The sequence below is a fragment of the Montipora capricornis genome, chromosome 7 (assembly GCF_036669925.1).
Source record: "Montipora capricornis isolate CH-2021 chromosome 7, ASM3666992v2, whole genome shotgun sequence".
Classification (NCBI taxonomy): Eukaryota; Metazoa; Cnidaria; class Anthozoa; order Scleractinia; family Acroporidae; genus Montipora; species Montipora capricornis.
The window spans coordinates 27,259,884-27,286,393 of NC_090889.1; the positions used below are offsets into that span (position 1 = coordinate 27,259,884).

At 38.7% G+C, this 26,510-nt stretch overlaps 1 protein-coding gene across 1 annotated transcript; it reads right to left on the reverse strand.

The window, feature by feature from the left end:
• Nucleotides 1-109: 109 nt before the first annotated feature.
• LOC138056709 (lysine-specific demethylase 7A-like) lies at nt 110-20,020 on the reverse strand. The gene is made up of 22 exons (XM_068902567.1): nt 19,908-20,020; nt 19,747-19,832; nt 17,667-17,725; nt 16,905-16,960; nt 16,621-16,784; nt 16,439-16,479; nt 16,262-16,362; nt 15,882-15,968; nt 15,411-15,522; nt 14,019-14,181; nt 12,427-12,514; nt 11,179-11,285; nt 10,988-11,082; nt 10,676-10,768; nt 9,907-10,313; nt 9,167-9,321; nt 8,258-8,495; nt 6,813-7,069; nt 5,920-6,027; nt 4,984-5,093; nt 3,485-3,629; nt 110-2,922 (listed from the first exon to the last, which is right to left on the reverse strand). The coding sequence occupies exons 1-22, from the start codon at nt 20,018-20,020 to the stop codon at nt 2,825-2,827; spliced, it is 2,883 nt and encodes a 960-aa protein (XP_068758668.1). The 3' UTR covers nt 110-2,824.
• Between the last annotated feature and the right edge of the window lie 6,490 nt (nt 20,021-26,510).

A 26,510-nucleotide genomic window follows, 5' to 3' on the forward strand; every position in this document is an offset into this window, starting at 1 on the left:
TATTTTTTCCAATATGCTTAATAGTTTAGCCATCAATTAAGAGATTGGAGTCAGAGAACTCGCGTTGTTAACGACTCCTGTAAGACACCTACAAGAATCAGACGCAATATTAACAAAACACTTGTTTATTGACACGCAACGCGTAAGACTGTTATCGAAAGCACGTTTTGCAAAGAGTTTACAAGTTGTATATACGCTCATAAATATACGATAAATACCATTAAATAAGCCATTCTTAACCGCTAGACATGTTTTGATTTGGCATAAGCTAGGTCTTTACAATATACCCATGTGAGGTTCCCACCGTGACTTTTGTCCTTTTTACTTATCATTCCTTTCCAACGAATTACACAAGAACACAATTGAATGACTAAGCAAGCGTTGGCCACTTTCAAAAATACCATAACACTCTTTGTTTGCCCTCCAGAATTGTTTTAACTTTCTCTTGGGACTTAAATGGTCCAAAGGAACGAAAAATGCTTACGAAAAATTTTGGAGGGCAAACAAAGAGTATTATGGTATTTTTGAAAGTGGCCAATGTGGTTTCCTTTCACTCGCTGACAACCTGATGGGTCGCGCGCCGAGCTTTCGTGAAGATATTCGCATTTAACTCGAATTCCCCACCTAGCGCGAAAATTATGATCATAACCAAGGAAAATTCTTATTCCCATTTAAAATTTTCTTGAGTAGAAAAATACCCGAGAAACCGGTACTACATGGACAGTGATATGGGGAATTTGCACTTCAAAAATAATATCAAGGAAAGAGATATCGGTCCTCTTCGCAACCTCGTTCCCAGGGACTCTCTTCTCTGCGTCCTGACAAATGAGGCAGAGACGAGAGACCCTGGGAACGAGGTTGTTATGACCCACAACAAACAGGCGAAAACTGATAGTGAGATAAAAATATTCTTCCTGAATGATTGTTTGATAAGCAATCATGGACACTTCTGGCCTCTCCGATAAAAGCAACTGATCGGGGAATAAACTCCTTTCAAATACTTCTTACTTTTGGAAATTACTTCAGGGAATAGAATGCTAGAAAAGGCGATAAAAATTAAATTAAGTTGATGTGTAATTGTCCGACAGAATTGACTACCTTTAGACCAGACCCTAGTTGTTCAAAGATTGGACAACGCAATTGCTTTTTATGTAACTTATCCGTTGTTTAGTGATTTAAGGACGGTACCTACTATTGTTATTGCGCATACGTTCTGCGCATCTCCGGATACTCGGATTTCCTATCAGTAGTGTTTACTAATGCAGGGATATTTTTGCGCGGTTTAAATTTATGCGGAGAAAGAAGAACTTAGCAAGGGCTCTTGGTATCCAAAAAGAAAATTGGGGGTAACCATGCATTTTTCAGAGATAATTAAACTTTAATTTGGAAAGGAACGCCATACATTGCTTTGTATTTTAAAGCTTTTTGCTAATATTGTTGATTAATTATCTTTGAAAAATGCGTGGTTACCCCCAATTTTCTTTTTGGATTTTAATAACACTTGTTGAGATCTGCTTTTCCCGCATATTCATAAAACCGCGCAAAAATACCTTTGAATTAGTAGGCACCGTCCTTAACCGGTGGCTACCGCCATCTGCCGGATAAATCACTTAAATCACCGGATAAATCAGTTGTTCAAAGGTTAGATAACTTTATCCAGTAGGTAAGTCACTATCCAGAGAATAAAATATACCGGTACCTCACATAAAACGTTGGCCAGGGTTTTCGAACACACCTTTACTCAGGTGTGCTTATAGACTTGCTCCAAGTCGCCCTCTCGGAACTCTTCGATTGAGAAATTAAAGCGAGCGCAGCGAGCATGAAGTGAGGTCGTGAACGGGCGACGAAGTCGCGAGAAGGCAGTACCCAACAAGCCGTTACTTGGCGCCGCCAAGTGACGGCTGGTTGGGTACTGCCTTCTCACGACTTCGTCGCTCAAAGAAAGTCAAGTGTGCATAGAGTGCATATTCAGTTACGCGAACAAGTGCTGAGATCTTTGCACAAAGTGAAACTGTGACTTATCCAAGGGATGAAATTAATCGGCCTTTGAGCAATTGGGGCGTGGTGGATACTTTGGGAACACCTTGCTTCGGTTGTTCAGAAGGTGGATTCACTCAACAGTAGATAAATTCGATAAGCTTCCACAGTGGCTATCAGTCTGAAAGCAGTTTATCCGGTGGGTTGTGTTATCCACCGTTTGAGCAACCGAGCTCTTGTGCACAACTGAGGCCAGGGATCCGATTCTAGACAGTTCCGTTAACTTTTCGGGCCCAAAACGCCATTTGTGAATAGAACCTGTAATCCGCTTGTTACGAAAGACTACTGAGTCTTTTTACATGTTTTCAAGGCAACAAAGAGCACAATAACGGCTTTGAAGTTTGATTATTTAACCCTTTTCGTTTTTAAGATGCAGTATGACACAAGAGACGTTTCGAGACTCTCCAGAAATGGGTCCTAATTGCTCGAAGGGTGAAAAGAGCCATCCACTGGATAAATAAACTACGATCGCGATCGCTTCTGACAGCACTTGTCTGTTGGGTAGAGATTTATCTGCTGGATTCATACACCTTTTGAACAACTTGGATCAGTTTTCAGTTATGGGTGAGATTGCCAGTGACCTTACTGTCATACAAACTTCTCATCTTTCTCATGCTTTTAACACTTAACATTACAAAACGATGATTTACGTGATAAAAGCGGCGAGGTCTGTATTGATACAAGGTCACTGGCAGCCTCGTCGCGAGTCAGACCGGGCGCCAGGTCACTAAGAAAACAACGATTAAAAAATGGCCTATTCTCTTCCCGGAGGGATTGTCGTGTTAAGTTATCTCATGTATCGTCCGCTTTTGTCTAACTTGAGGATTTTCGCAAGACGCTGTTTAGTGGTAGTGACGGCTTTCTGTCGTCCTCGTTTTGCTTGCGCTGCAGGAAAACCACGAAGGAGAAGTTAACAAATAGAAAAAAAAAAACATGAAGACAGAGCATAAACAATTTTATGATCTTCCAAGCAACAGTGCCAATGCTACGACCAATTTTGCAAGCGGTATTTTATAGAAGGGCCCCCTCAAAGTCCCCTCTCTCCCTGGATTACAAAGGGATAACATAAGCATCTTCCAAATCGTATTTTCTCGATGGAACTGCAAAATAAGGCAGCTTAGTTTGCGATCATAGACCTCGTGCTCGTGGCATAAAATGATAGGCAAGATAACAACGTGAAACAAAATTTAAACAACGAACTGGGCTATTAAGAGGCATGCCACTCCAGGGAAAATGTAAACAAAGCACCAGTGCTTCTAAGTAATCTAAAGTATATAATATTGGAGATATGTCCAAAAGTGCATGCAATGGCAAAAATTGGCAGATGGGGAGAGCAATTTCGCCAAGAGGGCGCCGGTCGTGTGGCGGATTTGGAAAAACTTCGCCAAATCCTCCACTTTCGCCCTTACCTGAATTTCTGGACACCAGTAGAATTCTGCAGTCTTACCTTTAATGGTATTATCGGGTTTCGCACAGTTTGGTTTTAAACTGGATGCAGCACGCGTTTCACCTCCGTTGACAGCTGTTGTGTTACTTCCACCTGTGCTTGTTTGGTCGCTAACTTGTGCACTTCTGTCGGGAGTTAATGGTCCCTGGGAAAAGTAGTAGGAATAGTACAAGGCCACATTGAATCTTATGAGTGCATCGAATGCTGCTGCTTGTAAGAAAACAAGTAAAATGCTTCAGTATTTGCTTCAACATCCACGCGATTTTTTGAAGGCCGTTGAATAACAGAACGCGGCCCGAGGTGGCAAACGAATACATTCAACTGCAGTTGTTCCTATGGATAGCACTTTGAAAGAGAGTGGCTAAAGGATTGATTTCAACCCTTTTAAATCGTTTAAAATCGATTCCATACAGCCGACAAATGGCAAATCGCTTCGACATGCTGTACAACAAATCGAAGGGATGTTGAAGAAAATGGTGAAGCCCTTCAACCAGGGCTGAACTTGTACTAAATGGTGATAAAACAACCTTGTTCCCAGGGTTTCTCTTCCTCCATGGGAAGAGAAGGAGACCCTGGGAACGAGTTGACTTGACTACTTCGTTAACAATCAATCAGATCATATGGTACATAGCATGTTACACTATCATTTTTAAAACCACAATCTGTATGAAGTTTAAAATGCGTCGCCATTGCAAACGTCACATTCAACACTCATGTCGAAGCCATTTCCGTGCATTCTTACATGACTTCAGCTCAAGGGAAGAGTGAATTCGTTTTAAATCATGGTACACAGATTTTCCTTTTCACTAATTCATTGACATTGGTTTAATATTTCTCAATTCTTGAAAATCGTTAAGAATTTCTCAGATCTTTTATTGTGATCATTGTTTGTACATTGGCTTTTTCATCATGATTGTTGTAATTTTTGTTTTTGGAGGGCCACTAGGAATATAGTAATTGGCGTCACCCTCTTTATATAGAGGTTATAAATTTATTCTTTCTAAGGGCCTGGCCGAACGGGAAATGTTTCGCGTTTAAACAACATCAAACATTGTTTGGTGACCAACCATTTTACCGTTAGGCCACTTTGTTTAGTGATGTTTGATCGTGTTTGATAAAATTTTAAGGCCATCAAACATTCGATCAAACAACTTAAAACATTTCTCTTGTTCTCGTGTTTGATGAGCGAAGTTTTGATCGTTTGGCAAGCCGTATCAAACATGTTTGGCGCGTGCATGCGTACCACGCTTGCTCAGTCGCTTGTTTCCTCGAGTTTTTTACGTATTTGTGACCCATAGTTATTTGCTTGTGGAGTTTGATCTGAGTTTGATCAAACATTGTTTTACCGTTTGGCCACTCACTTCAACATCAGCATGTTTGGTCACCAAACAATGTTTGATGTTGTTTAAACGCCAACATTTCCCGTTTGTCCAGGTCCGGACGGAGCGATTGCCAAATGTTACGGCCACTTAAAAAGTAGAAATAAAGCAAGAACAAACCGTGGGTGGAGTTTCGTCCAGTGGTGAGTTCAATAAACTACCAGCGGTGTTTCGCCTCGAGGCTTGACGGACAGGTCTGAATTCCTTCGCTGGTGAACAAAGCAGTTTACCTGAGGGAGAACAAGGAATTACATTGGAACTTCATCAGACGCATAAATTCATTCAGCGCACGAAACACAACGTCTGGTAGTAATAACATAAATTTCATGACTGGATTATTCTCGGGTTTCACATGACGTCACGGCCGCAATGTTGGTGTCCCCAAACAAAGACATGACGGCCATGTTGGTGTCTCGACCCAATCCTCTCCTCCGCGAATAGATCTATATCACTCAATGTCCAAACAGAAGATTTTGCCTGTCAAACCTCTCATTCAGTGTGAGGCTGGACGGGCAAAGACAATGCAAAGACAAAGCCTTTGTTCCCCACGGATTCCAAAATGGCCGCCTAGTGATAAAGGTGTATTGAACTCTATTGTTATGCAAAAAAACGCGAATTTAAAAGTCTGAAAGCCTAAGACACCCAAACTTCATATTAATTCTGCGACGTACACACCCATTGCATTCTTAAACTAGTGAGCCTTTCACGTGATTTTCTCCTCGATCCAGCTCCCTCAAGATCTTAAAGTTAGTAATGGCGGAACATTACATTGGGAATTTCCAGTTAAAATAAACAGGTGTCTTTTTGAAATCAAGGCTTTGGTCGCTTAGTGTTTAGTTAATACAGATTTGAAATCCAAAGAAAAATATGAATTGATTTTTTTTGTCACAGGGGCACTTTAATAACAAGCTAGGAATTTGGGGGTGATTTTCATGTTAATTACAACCCGTGCTTGTGTGAAAACGATGGCGACTTCACCCTCGAAATGCTACTGAAAACCCCTCCAATGCATGACCAAGTTACTGACCAAGAAACAATACTACAGGATAATCTTACTCTTTGGATTCCAAGTTGAGTCGACCCTTTCGCTTTTCTTCTTGCGTTGTCCTGGTTTCCAGGAGGTGGCTTTGTCCTCATCTGTCATGTCAGCAAGAGGTGGATAAACTACAGACAGGATAAAAAAAATTCGCACGATGAGCGAGACCCGACATTTTCATCATGTGGTTATAAATTGAGATGTTCTCTTAAAGGTATTATTAGCGACCTTCAGATTGGAAGACGAGAACGACTTCGAGTACGAGTTTTCTGTAATGGGCATGCGCATTACAGTTAAACAACGAAATATTTGAACTGCGCGTGCTCAGAACTGAGAACTCGTAATCGTAGTAGTCCTCGTACTCCAATCTGAAGGTCACTATTGACTCTCTTCACACAAATCCCATAATACACCTCTTTTACCCCCCTCCCCACCCCCCCCCCAAAAAAAAAAATTAAATTAAAATCTGCATAGGACAACTTCATGTCCCAAGAGAAATTGCAAACAATGATTATAAAAAATTTTGAGGGGTGAAAGAGATGTATTATGGGATTTGTGCAAGTAGAGAATAGTCTACTTTGTCACCAACATCAAAGAGCCCCCAAAGCTAAACTGTTTTGAATTAAAGAGATGGGATATAACAGTTCCCAGTTGTGGGGGCTGACTGACTGAAATCTCAGGGTTATTAGGAAAGGGGTGGGATAAACAACATTGCACGTAATAGAAATTCACACCCACAGAAGGGGAAATAGCCCGTGAGCAGGCTCTCTTTTCACCAGGCAAAGTGAGAATGATGGGGACTCTACCTTTCCAACATGAAGAGAGAGCCTGTTCGTCGGCTAAGGGGGACACAACGCAACCAACTCACTAGATTAACAAGATTGTGTTCTAACGTAATCGCCCATTGTCTTACCATATTTATTGTCGTGAAAGTAATCTGAGTCACCGAATCCCAGGTCATCCTCTTCGCTTTCAGAATTGCTCTCGCTTGGGGCTCGTTTTGAGTTCAACTGAGAGGTACTTGGTTGGTTTGCTGCTTGAGACAACTGAAAACTAGATGACTTGGGTTTTGCATTGGATACAGATTGAAAAGCTGATGAGCCAAATGCACTGATTCCAGCTCCAGCACTTAAGCCAAATAGCAGTGTTTTTGCTGCTTCAATTTCGTCCCTGAAAATAAACGAGTTAAGTCAGTGTACTTCAGTAAAGAGTGTCTGCCACTTTCTCAACCAAACGTCTCCAAATTTTTTGGGTCTCTTTTGTGTGTCACAATTCCCTCTGTATCTTAAGAACGGATAGATTACATTTAAGTCATAAAACTTCACAACCATCTTGCTTTTTGTTAACTTGAAAACATGTTAAAAGGACAGCTTATCAAAGCAACCAGATGACAGTTCTCTAGAAGGTTTTTTGGGGCCAGAAAGTTTTCAGGACAGGCCCAGGAGCCCTGGACTAAGAGCACACCACTAATGCCCCTAATTTGAGTGATTGTTTTTTCTCTCTCCAATCAAGTTACTTTCATATTACTCTTTCCCCAACGAGTATCTATCAAGTATTTATGAGTCAATGAATCAATGAGTCAACGATTTAGTGCAGTTACCCTAATCCATAAAATGAAAGAGAGAGACTGCTTAGGCCTAATCACTGAAACGAGGGCTTAAGCTTAATCAATAAATTATTGCTATATTGACTGAGTCTCATTGACTCATTGACCATTTCACTCATAAATTATGGGACCTCTTTTCCAACTGGTAAATTCAAAAGTTAATTTCTGCAAATGTGTTGTAATGAAGGCATCACAAATTGATTGGCTTAGTTGACAATACTATGTGAGAGAAGCTGCTCTGAACATAGATGGTACCAGGGAAGAATAGACTCATTTCAGTAATTCCCAATCTGGAGGACAAAAGAATGGTTGTTATAAACAAACTTTCAAATGCAAAACAATCTTATTGTTTTGTCCTCCAGAATGGGAATTAACTGAAAGGGGTAAGTCGTGAGAAAATTGTATTTTGTGCAAGTTGTAAGCTCCACATCATGGCGGCATCTTGTTGAACTCAGTAACTGCAGGAAAATGTCACCGTTTCACACAACTTTAAAATAAAGTTGTCATACAGCTTCAAAATTTAACGAGTTGACAAAAACTTAAAATGGTTCAAAAATTACAGCGATAGCTACATGCTTTTTATATGTTTTACTATGGTTTCCAACCAAAACCTCTCCCATTTTAATTTTTTTCAATCTTGGACACACAACTTTAAACAAAAAAAAACTCTTAATAGGATAAAAACAGGATTAATAGTTTAAGCTAATCATGGTCAAGAATTGATCATGATTAGCTTAAAATGTCTGTCTTACTTATAATCTTTAGATGAGGTCCAGTCTAACCCAGCCACGGGCTGCTGTGTTCGAGGGTCTGATGTGGCCTGGAGACCAGATGTTGCTCCTATGCTACCTTGTGTGGTTCGTGAATGAACAGGAATGAGGCTAGGTGTTCCACCCAGGCTGTAACCAAGTTCATTGTCAGATGTGTCGCTATTACTTTCTGTTGGGTCTAATGGGAAGAATGCTTTGTTCTTGTTTGATGAGCTGTTCACTGAAAAAAAAAATGAGGCTTTTAAGGGACGTAAAAGAAAACTAACAGCTAAGTGGTTTTACCTGTGAATGAAGAACTGTTGCAGGGCTGTAGATGATGTGAGGTGAATCAAGGCACTTCCTTAGGTGATGTTCATGTAAATAGCAGGAAGTAAATACAGAAACTGATTTTGGTATGGCTAAAACCCTGTGTTATCTACCTATAAGCTCTCCATAAGCTACATTGTACAGTAAGTTGTAAGCTCAATATTAAGGCAGCAGTTCTACTTTGAAACTACACCTTTGAAAGTTACTTTTCATTTCTTCAATCTTCGAGGTAAAAGCTTGAAATACATGTACTTGTTTGACATATACTGTAATTATGTACAAGTGGTACTATTTTTTCCCTCTTTACAAGTGACTAATAAAAACTTGCCGAGTGAGTTCAAAGTGTCCTAACTTCATTCAAACCCACAGAGTGACACTTTCCTTGTTGTGCATAGAGGCTTTCCACTTGGTTATTAGGATGCCATTATTTTGCTCTCAAATGGCATGCAGAATAAAATCTTTTTCATTCCAAGAGACACTCTTCACATGCCAAACTAACAATTATTAATTTGGCCTGGGATTGTACTTATTTCTGCTGGGTGTCATTCAAAACTTCAAGGAATTTAATCATTAAAATACACTTACTTGATAGTTTAAGGCGAAGCGGACCTTGCTTAGAAGGTGAACAAGAATACGAGCTATCCATGAAGTTACTGTCTTCCTGAGTAGCCTGGGGCACGAGAGGCTGGAACTTCTTTCCTGTCGTTTTTCTACTGCTACGATTATTGTTATTGTTGTTGCTGAAGAGTGTGACATTGAATAAGACAATGGTAAATGGATATCATAAGAGTTAACATGTTTTTCATCACCTCCTCACAGTAAAATTAAGAGAGCAATGGGTTGATTTTCTCAATTAAGGAAAGGAAATGTTGCACTGGTGTTTAAGAAAGCAAGGTTTAAATTTTGAATGATAACTTGCTTCCCCTTATTATTCCTGGTCAAACAGTGCAAGGTAACTGAAAGCTTCTATCCCCATTAGCAATTTTAAATCACTTACATTGTATATGGTCACCCTCAACTTGTTAACGATTGTTGACAGGAGAGCTCAATGAATGTCAATCATACCAAGGCAGCGAAGTAGCCTGCCTGTAATTGCAATAACTGAGATTCTACCTGATTTTCTCTCATGGTCTCTTAATTATAATTTAAAAAATTGATGTAATCAGTGGTCAAACAATCTACAGACCTTCAACATTACTGTATTGCACTATTATTATAGTCCACTCTTTGACATGGCTTTTAGCTTTTTAATCAAGGAAATGATTATACCCACCACAACTTAGGAAAAATATAATTATTACTCCTAATCATAACTACTCGCTTACCTGACAATCTTTCCATTCGAAACAACAAGCTTCAAGCTAGAATTAGCGGACTCACAGATCTGACCCTTGCCTCCACTAAAATCCAAACCAGGTTCCTGTGGCTCCTGTGTTCGAGGAATCTTGAGTTTCAGTGCCGGCAAACTCGAGGAAAAGGAATCAGCTTTTCGTTTAGAATCAATTCCTGTATTAGCTATTCTAATAACAGGTTTACTGTCATCAAGCTCACATCTCAGATGATCTCCAGAATTATTTGCATTATGAGTACTGTAATTGTCAGATTTTGGAGCTTTAATTTTGAGGCGCGGTAAACTTCCATCAACAAAGGAGGATGGCATTGGGCTTCCATTGTCTCTTTGATTATTTTCATCAAGTTTTGGAGTTGAGGGTCTTGATGTCTTGTCTGATTTCTGAAAAAGGTATTAATTATTATTATTCAGACGTCAAGGTGAATTTCATCTAATACTTATGTTTATTTAAGATGAAATTAATGATGAATGGTATGTGAAATGAATCATATATGAACTGCGGATATGAAATCAAGTGAAGCTATGATCTTTGCAGTTATGAACGCAATTTTTGCAATTAAGTAGAGAAGCCTGAAAAATTCAGGACTTCAACGGGGTTTGAACCCGTGACCTCATGATTCCGGTGCGACGCTCTAACCAACTGAGCTATGAAGGCTTCTCTATGCAATTGCAAAAATTGCGTTCATAACTGCGAAGATCATAGCTTCACTTGATAAGATGAAATTATAACCAAAATGCTTTACCTCTGTCTTTTTCAGTTCTTTATAGATGGACTTGATGAACTTGCTTGGAGACACTGTGTCTGGAATGAAAAACTTGTGCAGTTTTGTCAACTCCTAGGAGCATGAAAAGAGAGATGCATTAATTTATATAACATAAAAACAATATGTAGCTTCACAAATTAAAATACAAAGTAATTTTTATGGAATTGTGGGCAAAAAGTTGCCTGCTCAAAGGTCTCCTGTCATTTGTACATGTATTTGCTGAAGGGTGATCTAGTGATCTTGATCCTATAAAATAATGGGAATTTCTTGAAACAGCAGCAAGTGACTTACTTCTCCTTTTGTGCTCCACGCCTTGAGTGCAACAACAAGGGCATTTAATCCTTTAATCAGACTGTCTGATGGTTTCCTGCCTGACTCAAGAACAGCTACAACAAACACCGAAAAAGTATACATACAAATGTAAGCTGCTTGTGAGCTAGAGTACGAGGTAATTTAGTAAAGGTTTGATTTTCTTTCCTTACCTTTAAGTTTGTCCAACAGATACACAGCAGCATACCAATTCATTGTCTCAAAACACGGATGAAGAAATTTGTCAGGTGTTTTAAGTTGTCTCTCCAGTCTGTACACTCTACAGTAAGAAAGGTATAATTTAATTTCGATAAATGGTTGGGTCCTATTCTGTTGAAATCAACCGTTTTGGTTTAATTGTTGGATTTTTCAATGTTCCATTCGGTTTGTATTATTTATGGTTGACCTACATTTTCAACCAGCGCCGAACTTGGCCTAAAATGATTTTGCTGTTACAGGCTTATAAAACTTGCTGCGCATGACTGCAGCTGCTGGTGATGATCACTGTAACAATGTGGAAAAGTCTGGTGGTGACCATTCCAAGGAGCAACAGGGTTTTCCAGGGAAAGTGACTGATGGGAAACTATTACCAGCATCACTTCAATTCCACCTAAACCCATTTAAATGGAAGGCTGTAAGCATAACCATTTCATTGACTTTTTTTTTTAAAATTGTGTTTGGATGGTCAGATTGAAACCAAATTACATTGTGTTACACAGCAGCACCAAATTAGCACCTATTGTATATTACATTTCGCATATGAATATATAAGTAGGTTAGGACATTATGCAAAAGCAGAGAGCACACACAACCAGGCGGTGTGTGTGAATAACCAGAATAAAACTCCATCGACATCCGACTACACAATGTATCAAGAGTCAGCAAAGGATGAAAAAAGATGGAAGAAAAGAAACTATCTTGACCAGTTTTAATCAAATATTGCACACGCAGCATCAAAAAAGAAGTCAGGCACAGTTTATTTCTCAAAACTTGGCAGCAATAATAAGTTTGATGAAACCAAAGAGGAAAAAAGGAGAGTTGACATAATTTCAACCCTTCTACTGCTGCTAACTAGGGAGTCAGGATGGCTTAGGGGTTATCAATCTGTCTCCAAGGGTTTTTCTCTGGATACTCCAGTTTCCAAATTGACTCTCAGTCAATTTCATCTGGCTGCCGGCAGATACCCTTGATAGGGATAACCTCTGGTATCCTTCCCTTTCATTGAAATAAATTGAATGAATAAAGTTGAATAAATTTAACTGTATTATACTTACCAGTACCTGAAGGCTTTCTAAAGGCCAATATTAGTTTTGAATACAGAAATTACAGCAGCTGCTCTGAATGTAGGTTTTTGTTTCAGCTAAAGTAAATCTCTAATGAGAAAAATACTACAGTAACATATGTATTTACTAAAATCCTACCTGAGTTGAAGTTCAATGTTGTACGTGCAGAGAAAATTTCCTCCAAATACGAGCGAGTCAAGAGGAGTAAAAACCGCATGAATCCAACCTTACAAAGTTAGAGAATAATACACTTACATTTACATTTACCATTTTGGTCAGTCACTAAATACTGAGCATTTTAGACTGCTTTAAAAAGGACAACAAAAGTCACTGAAAAAACACTTTTAAGTGCATAGTAATGAAGTGTTACATTAATGTTTGAAATTGCATTTTTCAGAGCAGCCAGTGAATTGGACAATGCTGTTTCCCTTGGGAGTTGATTTCATGTAAGCATTTTCCATGATAAATTTCCATATAAGCATTGTTTCCAGTTTCTCTTGGGACCATTGTAGGTCCAAAAAAAAAATAAAAACAGTGCTTTGGGAAACAAAGAGTATTATGATATTTTTGATAGTGGCTAATTGTCCATGAGTAGAAGGAATACTTGTAGTAATCCCTAATGGCTGTAGGTTGTGTATAAGAGTACTCTATGGAGCGAGTTGAGTATGAATGGCCAGCTGACCATAGTTTGGTCTCTCCGAGAGAGACTAGCCTGTATCTCATTTCATACAGCATAGATAGACGTGCTATGATTTGTTTTCTTTCTAGTATCTTCCAATTTAGAGTTGAAAGCATAACATACAAAATATTTTTAAAATGTAATTATTCCATGAGTTATAGCTCTCATCTTTCAAAAGCGTGGTAGTTAAAGAGTATCATTTACAACAAATTCTAGGTCCAATTTAACAACTCCAGTTCATGAAAATGATTACAAATATACACAAGTCACATATGAAGCAGCTTTTGAGCATTTAAATTTGAATAGGAAACTTAAGCAATTGGGTTAGCCTAAAAAAATTCAAGCATAAAACAGAACTTGAACTGATAACACTGTACATGCTGCTCTATCACTTAGCTATCAAGCCACTTGTTAATAGTGTGTTTTTCATATATCACTTTAGTGGTCACAACATGATTAAAAAAACCTCTAATGAAAGTTGTATTTAAAGCAAAGAACAATTATGGTAGATCATTAAGTAATGCAACCACACAAGCATGATGAGGGTAGTCTCAGGAGGACGAGGGTAGTCTTAGAGTTTGCCCCTACTATCATATCTTGCCACCCCATTATTTTTACAATGGTTCGCAAAAAAATAATAATATTATTGATAAATCAATCAATGATTTCAAGTCCCCTTCAAACCTGCTTTTTTTACAGCTTTTTCACAAAATGCTCAAGTTGACTTTGATTCAGAAGATGTTTTGTTTATCAAAAATGTTCATAAACTCAAGAGCACAAAGTTTTCCATAGAAAATGTGATTTAAGACAATAATAAACTTTAGGCAACTTGTGGTGAGTAATTTCTACCAGATGTTGTGGGTGTGGATGTAATCTTGAAGGACCTAGTGACACGACAAAATTCACATGCAACTACTTCAAAGTTAGGATAATTTGCCTGGTAGTTACCCCTAGAAACTTCTTATCACACTTGGAGTTGATAATACTACCAATTATTATTACATGTACTTGCATCTAAGTATCAAACCAAACAAGTTTAAATAAATTTTACCTGTGGGAATCAATAAAGTTTGTCCAGGCTTCACTGAACATTTGAAGCACTGCTTTACCATATCACCAAAAAACATCTCGCTCTGTCTTGCAGACGATACCCACTTTTCATATCGTTTAAAGCTTTCCTCACTTGGCTCAACAAAGTAGAACACTTTCTCTCCCTTAAAACAAAACAGACTTTGCAGGTAAGAATGTACCAGAATTTTGTACATAAACAAATTAAATCAGGGGAAATTAAATTTTCTTTGCTACAGATGTATCTCTTCAACTACATGTATTACCTGCACATATGAAGAAATACTGCTAAAGAAAGAAAAAATGATGTAGTCCATGCAGTAATCAATGATGTGATGACTGAATTATGTAAAGGGACCTTAACATAATTAATACAGGTAAAAAGCTGACAAATCTGTTCCAGGTCAAAGGTCAAATTTCTAGATGGCAAAGTCAAATTTTAACTATGTCATAAACATGGCATTCCATGTCAGGAATTTACAGTATCTTAAATCCTGAAGCTGTGTACAAATGTCTAAAATAACCATTTGTATTTCATCTAAGAAGCAACTGGCAGGGTTTTTGTTAAAGCCGGGACGCCGGGACCTTTACTCTGCTATTTTTATTTTTGTCCTGGCTATTTTAAGCGCAGGTTGTACAAGGATTCTTTCAATATGAAGAGACTAGTCAACCGATATTTGTATTTTATTATTTAATATTTTCTTAAACCAAATCGTGCTTTATTTCTCTGTTACTCGGTATTGTTAGTCGTACCACAATTTGCATACACGTACGTGTAGCTGATTTGGAGTTCATGACAAGATGTTATCAAGTAACAGAAAACACATTGATCGGCACGCCCTGCTTTCGTCATTAGGGAGTTTAAGCAAATTGCTATGGCGGGCTCTAATACGGTCGCCGGAAGAAAATTTTCTTCAAAAATGAGACACTGTGCATGTTAGTCGGTTACGGTCAGCCGTAGCGCGAAGGAAATGAAGCGGAAAATTGACCAGTATTTTACCCAAAGGTACCCATTAGGCCTCACAAATTCAAAAATTTTCTGGGGGAGGCCCCCCTTACCCCCCAGTGGGAGGGGGACGACCCCCTACCACACCTATCCCGCCTTGGCACAGCGTGCCAAGATGGCGGCAGAGCCGGTCAGAGCCGCCATCCTGGTCCCTGCTATATGTTCAATTGTCCCTGCTATTAAAAATCATAACAAAAACCCTAAACCGGCTATTGTAAATTTTAATTAATAAGCACACAAACTATATCAACCTCTAATGTCAACCATACAGATCTATTTAACACATCCACACTTGTAATGAACCAATAGTATTGTTGTACTGAATTCTTTTACTGTACATACTCATTACTGTAATTTAATTATACTAACCCTCAAAACATGATACCAGACTGATGTACCACCAAAATCAACATGGAAGTCTGTGTATGAATTTTTTACACCCATCAAGCAATATTTCTGAACAAGGGGTTTCTTGTGCGGGCTACAAAATAAACTTAAAATGTTACTTCTCACATTAGGCTGTATCAGCTTTTCTTATAAGCACTAATCAGAGACTTTTTGTCATCACAATATTATTTTCATTGATTAATTAATTATTTTAATTTGCTAATCAAATTTTTTTCCTCCCACAAATAGAGGCACAAAATATTGTTCAAAACCACTTTTTGGTCACCATCTTTCCCACAAAATGATTGTGCTTGAGCCTCTTCATCTGTTTAAGCAATAGAGGATGTTTTCCGTGTTTCCATACTCTCATCTAAACACAGCTATTGACCAATGAAAGTGTGCATTCTATCCTAATTACTTTATAAAAAGGAATGCAGTACAAGGAACACTTACGCATCTTCAGGGAGATCTGAAGGCCATACATGATTTGCCCAGTCCATTTCTCTTACGAAGGCTGGAGCACGTATAAGGTGTGTCATGCTATTTAATTAAAGAAAAAGTGAAACGAAAAAATTAACACAAATGAATTTGACAGAAGGTAACCTGCTCTTAAAAACTACAGTAAAAGATAAGGTAATTTCTTTAAGTGAAGATTGACTGCACCTACGTTTATATATTACAGATTTTATAGTAAAGTTAGATTTCTGAATCCTACTCCAAGCTAAACGTTATGCAAACTGTCTCATTTTAAAAGGAGATCTTTTCTAGACATTTCCCCTAAAAGGCAAGATTAAAATGATAATGATAGTACACTGTATTTTGAAGCTTTTTACCTTGTATTAGAGAACTCCAAGCTAATAACATTCAGAATTTTCCTTTTGACTGGATTCATATAATACTCTGTCCATTCCCTCATTCGCATGCGCTGATCTTCCTACAAATTCAAACAAATCAAGACTCAACTCTCATAGATAATTAAACTCCTCATAAATGACAAAAGAATCCCTCACCTGCCTACAAACATCTATGACATCCAACTCTCTCATTGAACCTGTTAAAAAAGTCATGTTCAAATAACGCCAAATGAATAAATAGTTGTTTGCCAAGCAAATAACAAATGTGCTGAAGTGCTGCTTCTTGTATTCTTTGCAAATAGTGGGTGGTTTCCTTCATCCAAGAATACAATACATACCAACACATCTCTCAACATCCATAACACTGAAGTTCTTGTCAGGAACAACCATTCCCAATCCTTCCTTGTCTGCAATGAGTATTGGCCTGTTAAAGCCATTCTTCTCAAAACTCTCCACAGTAAGGTCCTTGCCATTTTCAAGCTTTAGAACAACATTGCCTTCTCTAAAAACAATTAAAAAAGAGAAACATGAAATAATACAAAGTATACAAGGAATTTAGCTTCCTTATATCCTTCAGTGTTTACTAGAAATAAGGGAAGCAAAATTCATTTTACACACTTACTTAAATTTCCTTGTTTTCAATTCTTTAATAAATGCCACTGTCCCAGCCTGCACAGCCTGAAATATAAAGGCATTAGATTAACCCTTCTGCACAGTCCTGTGGGTGACCCTTGCAGATTTCACTCTGTCAAATGCCAAACAATTTTATTCATCGATGGGGGCCAGCTCAGGGATCAATGGATTAAAAGAAATGATTGTGAGTGGAAACAGGGTTTTATTTTTGCGTGAAAACATATCTTCACACGAAGATAACACGGGTAAGTGGATACTCAACAGATATCATGCGTTATACGTAATTTTGTGCGTCGCAGAGAAAAATGGTAGTTTTTACAGCTTTTTTTTTTCCAATAAACGTAGAAAATTGTGCATCAAGTCATCAATGTGTTGGATAATAAAACAATAATTATCCTGCACAATTTAGCAGAATATCGCATGATTTAGGTCAACTTGGCCTACGGCCTCATCAGCTAAGTACGAGGTGATATTCCGTGTGAATTCGCAGCATAATTGTTAAATCTTCACACTTGAAAAGATCACTGTTGCTACGGTGACATATCAAAACTGCACCTTTCAATGCCTTTCATGAAATGGTTTAGTATTTCATTGGTGTTTCTATAATAAATAGAATATTACATGGTCACTTGGAGATACGAAATTTCTCTTCTTATGTTAAAAATTATTTGTCAATACTCAAAGAGAAATTGTGTATCTCCATGCGGCCATATAATATCCTATATATCTGTTTAATGTTGGCAAAGTTTACCTTTGAACCATCATCAATTTCACTGTAGTCATGGCGATGCCAGTTCCTTCGTTTTTTTACTGAAACACAGAAGACCATTAACAAGTATGATACAGAAAAAGACAGACATACAAATGAATGATTTGCCAGTAATCGGACACCTACGTAAAGGATTCCAGGATCGCCCGGGGGCAAACATTGCAAGCCTTCAGAAAGAAATGTGTCACAAAAAGTTGTGTCTTCATCAAAAGTGGTGATATTAGACAAAGAGTAACATGTTTTCTCTGTGATTTTTTGAGACATGGAGGTGTCTACTGTTTGTGCTTTCCGGCTTGCATAAGATTTATTGTGAAATCTAGTAGTATCAAGTAATGCATGGTGTTGAAATAGTACAACCTTATTACTAAGGTATAAGTTTGAAGAGATTGACTCAAGAAAGCCTTTCCAGTCGCCATTACGTTTGCTGGATATGTGTGCAGACCTACAAATACTGTTCAGAGCTATAAATCGTGATAAGTTCAAGGTTACAATGAGTACCAAGGTATGCTCAGCTAGTGCAAAATTATAATAATTAATGTATCAAGCAACTGGACATTCATATCCCCTCTTTGTCATCATAGAAGACAAAAAATCAGTGTCCATGATGTGTTTAAAAAGTGAACCTTTTTTTTTTAGTTAAAAATGTACAAGTAGGTATCTTGAGCAGCACTGCACAACTAAAGTGAGTTGCCACAGTCCTTATTTAACATGTTCCTCCACTGAACTTGATGGAAGAGAAAAGCAGCTGTTTCAAAACTGGCGGATGATGTTCAACAAAAGTGCACGACAACCTTCAGATTTCCCTGTGTTTGCTATCACTGGTTTTCATCTCTCCACAGTACAATAGTTTGGTAAACAGTTTCCACCCCCCACACTCCCCCCACAACAATTTCTCTCAATTACAGCAGCAATGTTAATGTTCTAATGAGTTATAACTAACAAAGAACAATTTTGACAGACGTAATTACAACTGAATTATGGCTTTATTGAATCAACCCCCTCAAATTTATTTCTAAGTCTGTACTACTGGATAGCTATTGTAGATTTCACATAAATGAATCTTACGCAAGCCGGAAAGAGTGTTAATCGTTAGATTTTAAAGTAGTTATTACACAAAAACTTACAATTTTCATGCACAAATGTTATTCACCTCTGTGTCTCACAAAATCAAGGCGAAAATGTATTATTCTTTGACCAGCATTGATCACTGCTTTTGAAAATATTTTTTCCCTGGACAGTCCCAGAATACATTGCGTATAACGTAGGTTTCTGATTACTGGCAAATCATTCACTGTGGAGTGGATCAAGGATCCTGTTAAAATTTGAAAAAAGACAACAGGCCACTTGGCCAATAAAGCAATAGCTTGCCTTTATCAACACAATGTTATGATAGACGCCCTAATAAAATTATTGTTGAGCAACTCCAAAATGAAAAAGAACAATGACCGTTGATTACAAGAAGCAGAATGCACTCTTCGACTCTTTTGAACATTGTGTATAAAAGATCTAGCCTTTACGAAAAGACGAAAAAAAGCTCATTACGAGCTAATCAAGTCAACGCCATGACATTAAAAGACTTATGCAACGGAAGACTCAGCTGATACTGGAGAAGGCAATTAACTCAATTACTTGGCCAGAAATATGAAATTACAGTACCGGAAAATATAAAAAAAAATGATGTGTTAAATGAAGACAATGCATGGCGAATCACGGACGTGAGATTATAAAAATAACGTGCTCTTAACTTCGTGCTTCATTTATATATATATTCCATTCAAACAGGTGTTTAATTTACCGCTGTAAAGAAGCATGCTGCACAAATTCAAGGGAGGCTAATTCCTAGATAAAATCTTTCTCACGAGATAACCAAGTGTACTAATGAAACAAACCAAGTGAAATAACATCTCATAACTTGATAACGGAGTCAGATCGATTTTCCGAGCGTCGAACTTAACGAGCTTCCGGCCCTGAGCGTCAATATGTCCTTAAAACGATACTTCTACAGACTGCACGTTTTTAATATTTCCCCCTTCATACAAATGGAATACATATGAATACTTACAAGTCAGTGGTCCGTACAGTAGCGCACAATGCGGGCAATGGTACCGTTCAATGTCAGAAGCCTGATACTCCTCAATGCCTACACAACTAAAACAAAGTACTTCGGCGATTACTTTTTTGATTGCGGTGGTACTCCAATATTAGGGATAAATAAAGACAAACCTTCCATGAAACCATTCCTCACATGAATCGCACTGTATCATAAACTGGGACGGATCGTACGTTTGTCTACAAATACAATACAAAGGATCCGCCATGTTGTTTGTCTCTGCCATTATATGACGTCATCAGCGGCGTGGCTTTTGACCGAAAAGTAGCCTCATGTTGTAACTGTAAGTACGTACGACATTTTGAGAGTCGTCTCCAAAATATTCCAAGAAAACTCAAAATTATATTGTTTATAATCCGAAAAGTACCACCCATTAAGGCAGCAAGGTAATTTCCAGAAATTCTAGGATCTCAAACGCGAATAAAGACCCATCCTATTTTGTGGATCACATCATAAATAGCAGCATATTCATCCTCTAACCGTGCAAGAAGTCACAAAAATCGAGGGGATGTACTTACTTTATCAATAATTATTCGGGAAATTCTCGAAACAAAATCTAACAGGAGTCACCGGTTTCAGTAAACCAGCTTAACCGGAAATTTCCTCAGGTCCCGGATGAACGCCCGCGCTTGCTTTTTCCCGCCAAACTTTTTTTTTCGGTAGTTGTAGTCTGTTCTTACAGCAATGGCGGCCTCAACTTTTCGTTGAGGTTTCAGACATCGACTTAGCTAAATTTTCAACGAAAAACTAAGGGAAAAACAAAGTTAAACTTCAAGCACCTTCAGGTAACATCTGAAAGCGATGAACGTGGAAGGGGACAGAGGCATTACCGTAACTCATGGTAAGTTCTTACGCTTAAAAGCTCCGATAAGTAAAAGAGAATATATCAAGTAAACAAGAGTTTCCTTGCTCGCTACAGTTGTTCGCGACATATTGGTTTTACCACTGGATATCATATTCAAATCTTTGCGTCCCTAAGTATATGCATAATTTTTGAGGAGCTTTTTCACCGCTGGAATAAAGAAACAAAAACGAAAGAACGAACTAGAGATAAAGTGAGGAAGAAATCAGTTAGAATTTCTTTTTCGGGTCATCTCTCCTATTACTCCTCCATACATAAATGAATTTGTCTTTTTTTTTCCAAGATTGGTGAAAGAGCTTTTCTCATTTCAACTTATACTGGGTCCCTTCCATTTAAATCAAAATTTATCAAAATCTTTAAGCAAGATCTACTCTAAAATTGTGAACACGTACAAAATGGAATCACGTGCCACGTGTTGCATGCTCCGTGATGCTTTGCATATCCTTTTAAAATAATTGTGTTTATTTTTGTTAGTTTTTTTCCGTTTTTTGGCTACAAACAAGTGTTTTACCTCGCTTGGGGCTAGTTTAAATAGATAACGAAAGCATACAGCAACTTTCGTCAAAGCATAGCAATCAGAAGCGTTCTGAGCCCGGTTTTTCAAAAGCAGGTTTAATAACGCTAATACCCGATTAAAAATTAACTTAGGAGTTTAGTTCTCCACTCCCAAAAGCTGTTCAACGCTGATATTAGGCAAAACTGTACATTAGAAGAAGTCCATCATGAAAAACAAAAATAAGCAAAAGAAGCTTTTAACAAAAAGTTGAAAACATGAAACAAAAGTTTACGCTAATCCTGGATTAAGTTAATCGGCTTTCGAACAACTGGGCCCTGGTTATTCAGCATTCAGGCTCGATTCTTATGCAGGCGGCTGGAATCCCATATAAGGGCAAATTCTGACTTTACCCGGCAGTGCTTCGCGCCCAACTTACCCTTTTAACGTATTTTCGCTAATTAAAATCTTAAATACCATCGACCGCTTTCGTGTGGCCCTGTATCCGATGAGCAACGGTGATGTAATCCAAACTGAGGTAGTGGGTTGAGTTCTCACCATGGTCAGAGATGTATCGCTGGCCCATTTCCGGCCATACTACGGCTTACTCTTAGAGGGATTTCCTAGGAATTCTGGCACCAAAAAGATTCTATTAGATTGTTAGTCATTGAAAGTTCAAATTGACAAGCAATGACACGTCTGAACAAAAAGGAGTCTTCTTTACAGCCGCGTCTAGGTCCAGTATATCACGAAAAAACCATCTGACATTAATGCGGGAAGCACTTAAGGTGGCTTATTACAGTTTTCCGAAGAAAAAGATCAAGATTTTGAAATCTGTGAGATTAAAGCAACAGGATGTCTCCTCTGAAGTGTCAGTCACTGCAAATGGCATTTGCGAGATCCTAAATTTCAAAATTTTCTGGTGGCGCATGCCCCTAGACTCCCCCTGCTTTGGAGCGCCTTCGGCGCTCGAGACATTGGCGAGTTTTAAGAAACCACGACGGCTACGGCGACGAAAACGTCACCTCAAAATATAAGTTTGAGCTGTTCTAAGTATTTAATGATTATTCCAGCTTGTTTATATAATTCAATACGAGCGAATTGTCCTAAAACTGGATTGGTACGGACAGATTTGAAGTAAAGAGTGAGATTGAAAGTTTACCGTAGTTTGTCCCCGTTGTCGTCAAAACCATAAATTTGGTCATTTCACGTAGTAGTTTTGACGAGTACGGGACAGAAATGGGAGTCAATGGGTTAATCACTCACTGAAAAACTATGTCCCCATTAATCACTCATAACCCTTTGACGTCCAAACCGGCCTAAACCGGCCAGACTTAGTATTTTGAACGAAGCAAAATGCAAAGAGTTGCAGATTTGTTTTACTAGATCTAAGCGTTCATTTCCACCTGTCGTCATCAATAATAAGAACATCGAAGTTGTTAAGAGTGCCAAAGTTTTGGGTCTCTTCATCTCTGGCGATTTGAAATGGAACGCGCATGTTGCTGAGATAGCTAAGAAGGTAGCTTCCAGACTGTACTTGCTGAGGCAGTTAAAACAAGCGGGCCTAGACCCGCATGAACTTGTATGTTTCTACACCACATGCATTCGGCCGGTCGCCGACCTTTCATAATAGCCTTTCCATATACCTATCAGATATTTCGTATCATGTATCCCACCTCGAGCTATTCCGAAGCGCGCGGCGCCCTGGGGCTGCCGCTATTAAGCGCTCGAAGAGAGCAACTCACCACGCGCCTCTTCGATAAGATCCTTCAAGACCCCAACCACAGGCTCCATCACTTATTGCCGCCAAAGAATGAATGCCAAGTAACTCTCAGGAAAAAGAGGACTTTCAATGTCCCTCTTTGTAAGACAAATCGCTTTAAGCGGAGCTTTTTAATGGCAAATTCTTCCCGTCCTTAGCTTTTAGTTCTCGGTGTGCAATTTTGCTTTTAATATATTTATAGATTTAGTTTTTAAATATATTTTAGAATCTTTGTTCACTTGTAAATAGCGGTAATTCAGCCCTTGGCTGCAATGGTTTTATTTAATAAAGCTATCTATCTTACTCTGCCTAACGCCACACGATTTTACTCGTAAATGGGGAACCCCTGGGAGTCAATGGGTTTTAAACTCCCTATTCTTCTACGCCCTTGGCTATCTCATATCATAGATTATGAATATCACTATTTTAGATTGATCCTTCGACCTTGGTTTCATTAATTGAAAGAATATCTATCTAATTATTGTCAAGAAAATGGTCATTAGTATTCTTACTGAAACCAAATCGGTAATAGCTTTGAAGGGCAAGGCTTCCACAGAGAGCGTATCATTTTACTGACCTACCCAGCAATGTTAGATTTTATCAAAGGAAAACTTATCGTTTTTATTCAAATGCAATCCTTAACAAAGTCAGGGAGTTGTGATGTTACAGTACTGTGTCAAAGAACTATCCACGAGTTCCCATCACCGAATTACCTAACAATCTCAAGTGAAGCTATGATCCTCGCAGTTATGAACGCAATTTTTGAAATTGCGTAGAGAAGTCTGAAAAATTCAGGACTTCAATGGGGTTTGAACCCATGACCTCGCGATACCGGTGCGACGCTCTAACCAACTGAGCTATGAAGCCACTGACGTTGGGAGCTAGTCATTTGTGGGTTCTAATGTTCAACACGTTCATAACTGTGAAGATCATAGCTTCACTTGATTTTATATCCGCAGTTCCATATATGATCCATTTCATATATCATTTCATCGTTACCTACATCGTTAACAACTTTTACCTTTGTGGTCTAAATTTGGAACCGTGTAATAACACTAACTCACCAACGATGCATAGAAAAAGAAGTCCTTTATTCTGATTTTCTTCTTGTTTAAGATCAATATTTGACGAACACAGATGCGAATATAACTCTTCGGGAAGTGAGGAAAGTCTTTTACCAAACCGTCAAGACACTTGAGATTCTGCTTGTCAAAAAACGGTACACTCCTGCAAAGGGGACTCTAGCAAGACGAATGACAAGGAGAGTTAGAGGTACGAGGACAAAAGGGCAAAGGCTAAAATAAGTAGAGTTATTTGATTCAAAAGATAAATGAAACAGAACGTTGCGATTGCTTCTTAACAGACACAAGGTTATCACTCCAGTTGCGCCTGTGCTTCAATCAACCAATCGATCGATTGATTATTTCTTTAATGAGTTGGTTAATATTTAAAGAATGACAGCTAAGGGGTGGGATCTACTAAAAATTCGTCTCTGTACATATTGGAAGTGGACATATTTTTTTTTTCTTACGTATTTGAGTTGCTTTGCTTTTAAAACAAAACGACATGATTTGATAAGAAAATATGACGAAAAAACGCGCCATAGTGTTTGTGACCGTCAAATAATTAGATTAGACGATGAAACGCCTCACGCGAAATGTGTAGTAGCGAGCCCGTGACGAGAAACGCGCTCACGAGTATATCTTTTCCCCCTACTCCATCTTCCCGCGCACTTCAGCGCAAAAGTTATTTTACGACTTCTATGCATCCCATTTGTAAGCACTTGCACTCCTGTTCGCAGTCTATGATAAACAAGAGATACTATAGGCCTCAAATCGTTACTCCGCAGTGTTCTTGACTCCCGTGGGATATTTAAGAACTTAAGGCCTGGCCAAACGCTCGCAACATTTCAACGCAACATCTTGCAACATTATTGGGCACGACATGTTGCGTACGTTTGGCTACCCTGTTGCGATATGTTGCGTGCGTTTGGCCAGTCCATTCGACACATGTCGCAACATCAAGCAACAATGTTGCAAGATGTTGCGTTGAAATGTTGCCAGCGTTTGACCAGGCCTTACACACACCAATAGTTGTTGTGGTCTAGCTGAACATCGGTGGACTAGTATTCGCTATCTCAAGCAACCCTCATATCTATGGCTAAAATGAATACTCCCGCATTCGAAGCAGCTCTAGTGTTATTAGGGTTATCAACCTTTGTGTTACGTTGTTCGAGTCCATTAATATTAGCCAATCCCGGAGCTGCTGTGTGGACCAAATGGTGTCCAGGTGAAATAGGAGGTTGAGCCCTTCAAATTGTCTTCTCCTTCTATGATCCTCCACAGCTCATACCGAGCCTCTACTACCACACCGTTTTGAAATGACAAGCCATTGCGATACAGTTCCATCTTCATTGCTGGGTTGTATATTTCAGATTTACGTCAACACTATCTAAATTTTAAAAAACCGTATTGGACAAGGTCGAAGGTACCTTTTTCAAAAGAGAGTTATCAAAACACGAGGAAGGTAATGTAAAATCGTCTAGCGATTGTTTGTAGACAAGGACTAAACCTGGTGTCACAATGGTGACTTCATGAGCGACAAGCAGAATGTAGATGCTAAATTTTGGTTGTATCGACTGAGTTGGTAAACGTAAACTAGATATAATCGATGATATCCTGTATATTCTGAGAGAGTTTTGTGCCATGAAATCGGCGCTCATTGCTGGCACTTCCCCGTTTTGGTTTTTGGACACCAAGTTTTTTCGAGAGTCAGGCTGTGCGTTCGTTTGAACGACCGACCGCAAATTGCCAGTGCTACATAGTGTATGTTCTGAGCTTAGTTAGGGGGGTTCAGCCGTTCAGCGTCCGCAAGTTCCACCTTCTGTTCATTACACTACTCTTTTTAAGGTCAGTTCGTTTGACCAACCAGCCAATCGGTCATTCTATATGTGGGTATGTCAGTGCTTTACGGGAACTCCGAGTGAGTCCACATCGTGGCTTTTGCGTTCAACATTAGGAGAACGCAATCCTTGCTCTTGCGCATCCTGTGCATAGGGTGCGCTTTAGCTAGTTTCGTTTCGTTTGTATGCTTTTTCCGCGCCATCTTGAATACGTCATACGTACATGCGCATCTCGGTTTTGACACGTCATGCGCAAACGACGATCGCTCACCAAGTGATTTCTTGTATGGAGTCAATTTGAAAAAAACACCCTGGTTTTCTTGAGTAATAATCTGTCAGGCAATATCAACAAATTCCAGATTTTCACATAAATGCGTCGTCTTCATGGCATCTCGGCTCGTGTAGTGCGTTCTGCCGTCGAACGCACTTCAAAATCAATGATTACTCCTAGTAGAAGAGTACATTGCTTTCTTTTGAGGATCTACGCTTTTTTTTCGTTTCCGACTAACTTTTCTCTCTCGCAACGTCACTGTCAAACGAGTTGCAAAAACCGTCGCAGTATTTGGCGCGAAATAGTTTAGTCCCCAGTAGCAAAAATTTGTTACCCACGTTAAGTGTTTCGAAGTGTTGAGGCATGTTACACCTTGCACACGACAACGCAACCAATGATATTAGACTAACAATGGTTACACAACAA

What these genes read in the sequence shown, in the direction of transcription:
- LOC138056709 (XM_068902567.1), bottom strand. Translation starts at nt 20,020, where the DNA reads ATGGCAGAGACAAACAACATGGCGGATCCTTTGTATTGTATTTGTAGA. An exon ending in TCTGGTATCATGTTTTGAGG is followed by an intron (nt 14,182 to 15,410) that starts GTTAGTATAATT and finishes TTTTGTTTTAAG; the next exon opens with GGAGAGAAAGTGTTCTACTT. An exon ending in TCTGTTGGACAAACTTAAAG is followed by an intron (nt 11,083 to 11,178) that starts GTAAGGAAAGAA and finishes TGTTTGTTGTAG; the next exon opens with CTGTTCTTGAGTCAGGCAGG.